The sequence below is a fragment of the Polypterus senegalus genome, chromosome 17 (assembly GCF_016835505.1).
Source record: "Polypterus senegalus isolate Bchr_013 chromosome 17, ASM1683550v1, whole genome shotgun sequence".
Lineage (NCBI taxonomy): Eukaryota > Metazoa > Chordata > Cladistia > Polypteriformes > Polypteridae > Polypterus > Polypterus senegalus.
In genome coordinates this window covers 37664071-37674425 of record NC_053170.1, presented here as the reverse complement: position 1 = coordinate 37674425, position 10355 = coordinate 37664071, and the positions used below count along the sequence as shown (strand labels likewise).

The following is a 10355-nucleotide window of genomic DNA, read 5'->3' as shown; positions in this document are numbered from 1 at the left end:
TGGAAAAGAAGATGATGGCAAAAACTGGATGCTATCATGAAAAATCCCCTCCATCAGGAGCTCACTTGGAGCCCTTTTAGCCACAGGCTCACACCACCACAGTGTGCTAAGAAACACAGCTCGTGGTCTCTTCTGCCCACTACTATCAGGCACCTCAATGTTTCATCTAGACTACACATTTATTTATTGATTAATTGGTCATATTATCTGTCCTGTGAGTCGGTATCCTTGTCTGTTATATCTCTGCTCCTGTATGCATCTCAGTTTCCCTCTGGAATTAATAAAGTTTATCTAATCCAATCTAAAGGTTAACTAACACAAATATCTTTCTTGAGAGTTGACAAACCTTTGTAAAAATATTCTTGTCATATCATATAATACATCAGCTTTTTATGCATTAATTGCTCAACCCGTTATATACTACAGCCATTAATCCCATCATGTGCAGCTTCAAATGTTGCCATTTACAATATATCATAAAACATCATTCAATAATAATTACAAGAAAAATGAAAAGGAGCCAAAAAAGAAAAAAAAATACCACCGAAATGAAAGTACAAAAAAAATGTAGCACAGTTTAAAATAAGCAAAACCAAAGAATGGTTAAACACAAAAAGGGAAGTTGTGAAGGGAAGACAAAAATCAAATCAAGTGTATGTTCAGCTCAAATCAAAGTGATTGGAAGATCTTGGGGAGCCAGGATATAAACAGGGAGGTCGAGACAAGTTTCTTACTTCTGTTTGGAGAATTCCACAGGGTGGCAGAGGACTTGGACAGTCTCTTGTTTATTATGGAATCCACATGTTTAGGAAGGTTGACTGCCGACATGGAACATCTGCCTGCACCTGAGAAAAGCGTATAAACAAGAGTGCCCCATTATTCCAGGAGTGGAGAGAAGGCTCGCATTTCAGAAGTGGGTGACGTTTAGCCTGTGCGTCCAGATCCAGCTCATCAAGTGAGCACTCCTCCACAGAACAGCAACAAAGGCACTCACGTACAGAGGTGCACATCTCAGCAGTGTCTGAAGAAGGTCTGGGAGTTAAGATCCTGTTTAGGACTGCAAGCAAATTTTCAGTATGCCTAGAAAACGTCATTGGCCTTTATAAGAGAAGGAACATGGGCAATAGTGCGATACTCCTTATAATTAATGGGCTAAACATCACAGATATGAAAAACAGTGCATCTTTTTCTCACAGAATTTATAGATTTGGCAAGTAAATAAAAGAAAAACTTTTGAAACGTTCACTGATTTTTCAATTATCCAGGTTGTGTGAGGTTCAAAAACAAGATATATTTTGAAATATGAGGTGTAAGTAAAAATTTACAACTGTAACAGAAACAGCATAGAACAGTGAATGAACTGCTAGAACCATCAAGAGACACATGGAGTTCTAATGACTGCATACAAACTTAAAGAATAATTCAGTGAGACTCAGTCTGTCTTTAGAATCAGATGGAGATGGACAACTTGGTCAGCACTGGGCCTGGCAATACATCAGAATCATTTGTGAATGCGTATATGGCTGTGCGGTGAGTACATGAGGAAGGGCAACTGTACTAATGGGGCATGATGCACATAGAGGTGTCCACATTGTGACACAACAAAGTGGGATCTGTTATTTATTGTTCATAAAATGAATTACACATGTTAGTATTTCTGAGGATATTTATGGTTTACAGGGGGAATAAACCTGCATCAAATGAAGTAAAATGTTGTAACGCTTGCTGCAACTTTTACTAAATACACCAGTGCTGAGGAAATTCGAATTTCTTTTCACCCATCTCACCCATTTAATTTGGCCACAGTGGAGATGTACTATATGTCCCGCACAAGCCCCTTTATTCACTTCCACACTTGTTAATGCATGTGTGCTGGGAGCTTTAGTCTGAGTTGGCCACTGTAGTGTTGTAATTCATAAAATCTGCAGGGATAGTTTTCAGATAGAGACAGAGACAAAGGAAATGCTCCAGCAAGAGACTGGGAACTGGCAACAGACACGAACAAAGTGCAATGAACAAGTTCTCCTTTAAAAGATAAGCTTTTCAAGTCAAAGCTATTTCTTTACAATCATGGTATATATTAATTTGCCACATAAAATGGTATGCTAAAGTGAAGCATATTTTTAAAATGTTTTAAAATAACTAGCCTTCTCTTGTGTTTTACAATGGAGCTAATGAGTATCAGGTCCAAATGTGAAAAAAAAAATTAAAAATATTAAAACAGACCAAAAACGTCAACGGCAAACATGTTACTAGTATTGATCCACATCATCAGATTGTATAAATATTGTAAAACAGCAAGTTAATGTTATTTTAAGCAAACAAAGAGTAAAACATTTTTGTGTATATTGGATATTTATGTTACTGTATTTCAGTCATCTATTCTGGGGAGACTTGCGAGTAAGAGTTTCATTGCACTGAGTATGCACAACAAACTCACTAGAGAGATCTATTAAGCCCAAAGAGGGTTTACTGGGAATGACTAATGGTTGGGAGAAGTTCAACCTCCAGTTGAGCCTCTGCTGGACCTTGGGATAGATCACTGTTTAGTTGGGTACAAAGGAGATATTACATGTGTTATCAGCTAATTCATTTAAATTGTGGTGTTCCAGAGCCTCATCCAGGGTAGATTCCTGCAAGGGCAGGCTTCAGCTCTAAAATAAGAGAAACTGATTTGGATTAAGCAGGTGTCAAAATGGTCAGAAACAGTGTATCTGTACTGTCTCCTTTGCTAAGAAATGTGCTTACTACAATTTACAAACAGAAAATGAAAGATCTGACAGCAATATAGTAATGCTATAGTGCCACCTATTGATGAGACCAGGAAACACATCTTCTGGTGAACAACATTTGTTTTCAAATTCTTATTTAAAAAAACAAAAAAAAAAAAAACAAACCAAACCACAGCTTGCCTCATTAAATGTAAAATATATATAATTTTTTTTCTAATAAAAGAATAAAAGTCTAAAATAATAACTAACCTTGGTTTACTCATTCAGAATGGCATGCCATGGGGACAACATGTATAAAAATTAAACTGCAGTATCCACAAGGTCAATAAATTGAGGCATCTGTGAGTTTTACTAAAGATGACCTATGATTATTCTGAAATTTCTCAAGGAAAAATATATTTTTTTGTATTTGTACTGTTTGTAAGTTGACGTTTAACTATATAACAGTTGCAAGAGTATGTTAGTGTGCTGTGCTTACAGGTGGAGGTGTGCTTTACAGTAATACTTTAAATTAAGAACTATATGCTAGCTAAAGGCAAAAATATGAATTCTGAGATACTGCCTTATGATAAATAAAAAGTGGTCAGAATATACATGTATCTCGGAAAACTTCATGCATTGTGACAGATATCCAGGGACCTTGCACTAGCGGGACGCCGTGAGGAGGGAAGGACCAGGAGAAAGGGAATGTCTTCCCTGGAAAGGAAGAGGGCAGCCACTCTGGATTGTATGGGGGCCACGGACTTGGGGAGCTCAACCCTGTGGAGCGACGTGGCCACTGCCAGGGGACACCTGGGCAGCTCCGGAACTGGGGTATGCAGTACTTCCGCCACACCCAGAACTGCTGCCAGAAGAGGAGCTGAACTCACTTGCAGTACTTCCGCCACACCCGGAAGTGCTGCCAGATGTTAATTGGGGAGCACCTGGAGCACTTCTGGGTGCTGTATAAAAGGGGTTGCCTCACTCCACTTGGGAGTCGGAGTTGAGTGGAAGTGGACAGAGCTTGGAAGAGAGGAGTGGAGGCGCGAGAGAGAGAGAGAGAGAGAGAAAATGACAGAAGTCGAAAGGACTGTATCATTGGTTGTTGGTGTACGGTTTGGGGTCTTATTGTGTGTTGCACAATAAAACGTGTGTGCTTGGAGACATTCTGTGTCTGCCTGTTTGTGTCCGGGTCCGAATATTCCACAGCACATATTGTTATAATGACACCACTTTATAATTTAACATAAGAAAGACAAGAGATGACATTTGCAATCCCCCACCATCCAGCGTAAATCATGACAGGCTGGAGCCTACTTTAGCAGCACTCAGAATAAGGCAGGAGCAATCCTGTACTGGATGCCCATCCATCACAAAATCCATTCATATACAGACTGGTCCAATTTAGAATTGTCAATTAAACCCTCACAGCCATCTTTAGGGATGTGGAAATAAAACCAGAGTACCTGAAGAAAAACCCACATAAACACAGGCAGAAGGTGCTAGCGTCAAATATACAACATAATGTATGACCGCATTTGTTTAAATCTCTTCTGCCTTGCTAGTGAGGTGGGAGGCTTTTAGGCTTGTGAATTAAATCTGGATTAGTTTTATTATTACAAGAAAAGAATAGCGGGCAAGGTTTTGTGCTGACATCACTGCGTTTGTGAACTTGGAGTAAAGTTCATCTGCAGCTTCTTATAGAACATGTTTCTTGATGCTATTGATTAGCTGTGCAGATATGTTAAAATTTTTGCCCATTTGGGAAGGATTTTTTGTGTTTTCAGATCTGCAAATGAACAGCACGTAACGTGTCAGGGTGTGGACGTCGATAGTCGTAACAGCTGAAAAGTGTGTACACCTGAATGGAAGTGTGAGGCAGCAGTGATCAGAGCCCAAAGTCAAATATCTTTACCATAATGAGTCATTTAAGAGGATTGCCTGGGCAAGAATAGCTGATGTTGCCATAAATTGGTTCTACCTTAAAATCACCTTGATTATATAGAAAACTCTCTTATTCCCCATGGCAAAGTTCTTTTTTCAGAGTTTTTTCTGATGAGCCTGGTAACAGTATCTGTTTTTAGAAAAAATGTTTAGGTGGCATTTCAGACTGCATTTTAGCATGGGATCTTAAGAAACGGCTGATTCAGAGCTGTAGCGGGAAAGTGGGGCATGAAGAAAGCGTGACAGCAGAAAAAGTCATAACAAACTTCAGTTTCTTTGGATGATGGCTGAAGTTTGCAAAGTGCTTGCAAAAGGTTGAATTGTTTTTTTTCTTCTTTGTTTGTCAAATGTTTTTTGTAGGAGCTTGTGATTAGGTTGAGTGAAGAATCAATGTTCTTAAGTCAAGCATGAATGCAGTGTTGATGAATTCAGCCTGGGCATTAGGTATGTATCAATTTGAGAAGTAATATAACATTAATTTTATACCAGATGCTGAGACTCTGTTATTTATTATTAACACAAATAAAGTAAATAATTTCTATAGTAACAGGGGATTGGCAAAAATTACATGTTTATAAACTTGGGTTGACACCAAGTTGTTTTAATGTGTTAGCAAATAACATGACAATAGTCACAAACTATTAACTCGAAAGCTTGAGCCTCGATGAAACTATTTTTGACACAGACGTCACCTTCAATCCCATTTTCAGGTCCAAAATATTGCAAGATGAAGACTGTTTCTTTATATACAACATTACACAATGAATTACAATCATTAAATGTGGATAGTCTTAAAATTAAATTAATTAAAAAAAGCAATGGAGGAGGTTAAATCTTTTGCTATAGGTTTCCTAAGGTCAGGAATGATTTTGCTCTCAATATGTCTCTTGGACTTGCAAGTCTACTTTGAGGAAACTAAGCAGCAATCAATGGTCTGTGCTTCCTGCTGGAATATCAGAAGTGGTGCACTCAGTCTTCCTTAAAGTATAATCAACTTCTGATGGTTACTAGCAGAACAGTGGCTTTACTGACAGAAAGCACTGAGCGTTTATATTATCTATATTATAAGTTGCTCACACAGTTATTAGAAGAAAAAAAAAACTGTGACTCCAGGCCCAAAGAATTTATTGCTGCAGTCTTTCAGGAGACAACAATGAAGCACACAGTGAAGTTTTGTATAGGGCATGCGAGTTACGACCTACCAATCATTAGAGTCAGAAAGCAAAGTCTTCATCATCTATGAATCATAAACTGATTTCAGCTCCACCTGAATGCTTTCATACTCTATTGCACCAATTGGGCAATTATTCATTTTCATAGCTTGAAGGCTTTCAAAAAATTTTGCGCTTATTGGATTAGTCACCTACACCTAACAAAAGTACTCTTGCTAAAACACATACATTAAGCCAGGCTGTTTCACAAAAGACAATGCAGGTAGGCCACCTGTGTTTCTATATATTATTAACCCCTCTCTATAATTTTGTTTAATACCTTGCCCACCGCGCATTATTGCAAAGTCCTCAGCAGTAACCAAACATGTAAATGACATTATTTTTTTCTTCATTTCTTCAAAGAAGGTATTTGTTACCTAACACCTTATTTGACATATTTGGATTACAACTTCATTTCTAAACAGCAGAATTGTTGTCAATGTCAATTTTGTTGGTATAGAAGCTGTAAGAGTGAACATTATATGTACATTATAACACATATTTAACTACTGAGAGCAAATTAAAATCTGATTTTTGCGTCACCGATTGGAAATCACTCATGACACCATCCACCTCACATGAAGAGGCTGGCAGCACACCCAACATCTCTGAGTCAGTAAGTGGCAGCTTGTCCAGTTGTACAAAAGGGAATTCCCCTTCCACCCAGTAAACAAGCAAACTTCTGACTTCTGAACTGCGACCAAGAGGGTATCAAATTGCACAGTGGCAGGCTATGTCTCTCCGCCATGCTGCCCCTTATACTTCATTCAGGGTTTAACAGTAAGGAAGGTTAGGGTTAGGGTTTAGGCCCGAGTCACGTGGATGCAGGCTAACCGTTTAGACATTAAGCCACACAGTTCACCTGTAAACAAGGAAACACCTTTGCAAACTACAGCCATGCACCTTACATCCAAGCATCAAGGCACCATCTATCGCTGCTGAAAACATATTTTTGCTAAATCCTGTTCCCTTCATTATAAAAGCCACCATCAACCAAATAACTACTAAAGTAAATATAATTTTGTAAGTAATACTTCCAGAAAATCCAGTAAGCTCCATATATTTGTGTGATGCCTTTCACACCATAGACTAATCCACTATTTCCATTATCTACTCATTTCTTTTCCTTATAGAAAATAACACAACTATCCTAAACCTCGACAGCATAGCTTTTGCAGAAACATAATTCAGGGAACAGCCTGTGACCTTTGATCTCATTCAATATCTTCACTGCCAAAGCAGATAAATCAGAATAAAAAAGGCAAGCAGTCATCCAATCTATCAAGTGCCAAAGCCTCAACACCTCTGCTGCCCTTTATGGTTTGGCAGTTAAAATTCTTGCAGATGGGATAATCACCGATGGCATTTTGATTAAACCCGTTTAATGAAACCTATACAAAGTTAACCTTTATTTTTGAAGGCTTTTGTGCAGCTACTAGCACACCAAAAGACCACCTCACCTTCTTTGTGTACATTTTGATTGAGACCTCCTGCCCACGACCATCTCTGCTGGCGGATTTCTGCCCAGGTTTTCTTTGCAGACCTTTGGATTGCAGCTTCATATTTCTCCTGAAAAAAAATATATATACATTGTTTTGGGTAGTCAGACAGGAATAAGTTATGCTTGCATTATGTTTGCCACGGTTCAACCACTCTGCCAATCAAATGTCAACATTCCAACCTTCTCAGTTATTTCCTCCTCTTTTTCCAACCGCTTTGTAAAGTAGACCTGACTGATGTACACTTCCTGTAAAGTAACACCAATTTGAGCAATCCTGCCTAAAGCAGAAATAACTCTTTGTTAGGCAGCAGGGAAAACGTGACGTCTAAAAGTGCATGGTAAGCTCCTCCACACCCTGCTGTAACCCATCACTCGTATACCCTTACTGATTCATATAGTGGGGCCAAGGTGAGGTAAAGATGAATGCACAGAGTAAAGCAAGTCTGTGACGTGAAGCAAACAACAGCAAAAGGAGCGGTGCTATAAGGACTGGCTGACCTACTAAAGATGCAGGCAAGCAACAGCAAAAGACTGTACTGTAGAGCAACAGCAACAGAAACACAGAAAGCATCTTCCTTGATGTTGCTGTTACGGTGCTTACTGCTAAAACCTAGCAGGGAAGGAAGCCTGCAGCCTTTAGTAACAGCATGCCACCATACAGAACAAATACTTCATTCAGTAAGTGATTGTCTGAGCAGCCAGTCTCACTCATCCAACAAGCAAGTAGTGGCTTTTATTTTGAGCTAACAGAGGTAATTCTCTTAATTCTTTATGATCTCCAGCTGGCGACAGCTTTTAAATTCACCTTTCACAGCTCATAGTCATTCTGTGGAATAAAATGGGGTGTAGAGTGGTGCCACATAATGAGGAGAGGTTTCTCTTACAGGAAACACTTAGATATTGAACAAAGGATAACTAGGAGACTCTCACTTATGCAAAAGACCAGGCCTATGTCTTGGAAATTTTACAAAAATTGAAAGCCAGGTCAACATAGTGGCAAAAAGACTAGTGCTGCTGCTGCTGCTGCTGTCTCAGGCATTTAACATCCTCGATTCAAATAACAAACCCTGTGTAGGGTTTGTAGGATTCCCCCCATTGGCCTTTTCTTCAGGTGCTTTGTTTTTTATCCCTACATCCAAACAATATGCTTGTTAATTGACAATTCTAATTTGACCCACTGTGAATGTGAGTGGGCACTGTGATGGACTGGTGATCAGTCCTGGGTTTGTTCCTGGCTTGTGCTCAATGCTGCCAGGATAGGCTACTTCCTCCTCAGACCCTGAACTATATTCGGTGGGTTGGAATAAAAGTGAAGCTTTCACAATTTCTTGTTATTATTATGGATGACATGTATTACTTGTCATTTCACAGTCTGGGGAGCTAATGGCTTTAAAGCTGATGATTTAATTTCCTCCATTCATTTGCCATGTGACCTCAGATCTGGGTATTTCAGCTGAGTAACATGGATATATTTTACTTTGCACTTATGATTTACTGTATAAGGCACTTCAGTAAGTAAAAAAATGTAAATAATCTTACCTTGTCAAACAGGTAAACAAACTCAATGTATTTACATGCACTTCAATAACCTGGTTATTCACAGAAACCTGGTTTCTAAAATGTCATGTAAACCCTTTTTCTGGTTAGAGAAACTGGTATATTGGTCTATAAGAAACCTAATTAACAGACATAAATTTTCCCACGAATAACCCAGTTATTTGGCCATGTAAACCCTTAACCAGGTTACTTTTAAAGATTCTGCTGTGTGCACATGTCTATTGCATTCCATCAGACTACAAATGAATTTGCTTCAAACACACTTTCAGCAGCCATGGATAGAAGACATCATCCACAAGATTCATTTTCCTAAGGCAAAAGCTCAGGGGATCATATTATTTCTTCACCTGGCTGAAATAATCTGCTTCCATGTTTCAGGAATCGCTAAATTTATGTTACATTGCTAAACTCAGCAACACAAACCTGAGAGCAGTATGGTAACCTATTAAAGAATCATAATGAGTATAATGCATTATAATTTAATAAAATTATAAAATCTAAATAAGCAGCACAATAAAATTATAAAAAGAAAACACCTTAAAAAGCTATTTAGCACATATAAACTCTGATTTATCGTAATAATGCATGGTAATGTGTGTAGATTACGACTGTTCAGCCTCGAGTTAACCTGAAAAGTACCTAAAAATACAGAAAAGGAATTTTTGCTTGTAATGCAGGGGTTACTCCCAGAGTGGAGCTACAATTGCACTTGTAGATTTGTTATCTTTGACATTGGATAACAGTGAAAATGTTGGAATTTAAACCAAGCACGCACTATAAGATGTCACCTTTAATGTTCACTAATTTTTAAGATCAGATTGTGATGGTTCAGGTCAGCTGCACACTAACAGTTCCCTTCAGAAACCTCTTGAACCCGACACCACCTGTAACACACCTGAGGGATGAGCCGGCAGATGAGGACACAACACGAAGCAAGGGGTAGGTGCAAAAATTGGTTTTATTAAAAACAATTCCAAAACCAGAAGCAATCAGTGTTCAAATAAACAGTGCAGTGCTCCAAATCCATCAAATAAATAATCCATAAAAAGAAGGTGATCGGTGGAAGTTAAAATCAATCAAAAAAATATTCCTTTAAAAAATGAGGTTAATAAAAAAAACTGACAGGAATCCTCTCTTTAAAAACACAGTACCTGGTGCATCTGTTAAAATCAATGACAACAGAAAAGACTCGCCACTGACAGGCACAACCAACACTCTCAATCCTGACCCAAAGCTCTGGTCTCCCATTGGCCATGGTGCTCACCAATGTGGCCCAGAACGAGCCTTGTCTTCCCAGACTTGTATGGGAGCGAGCACCTGGTCACTCCAGCTTCCTGCAATACTCAGTTAGAGTGATCTACTTCATCCCCAAACAACAACCACATGGCCTCTCCTTCTCAGCTGCCTGCCCTCTCCCCCTGTCTCTCATAC

At 38.8% G+C, this 10355-nt stretch overlaps 1 protein-coding gene across 1 annotated transcript in view; it reads right to left on the bottom strand.

Annotated features, from left to right (window-relative positions):
* Nucleotides 1–669: 669 nt before the first annotated feature.
* Nucleotides 670–10355, bottom strand: part of map7d1a (MAP7 domain containing 1a) — a 154878-nt gene continuing 145192 nt past the window's right edge. The window contains exons 6-7 of the mRNA XM_039739356.1: nt 7327–7435; nt 670–845 (exon numbers count right to left, since the gene is read on the bottom strand). Coding sequence (XP_039595290.1) covers nt 670–845; nt 7327–7435 — 285 coding nt within the window. The remainder of the gene's footprint in view (nt 846–7326; nt 7436–10355) is intronic.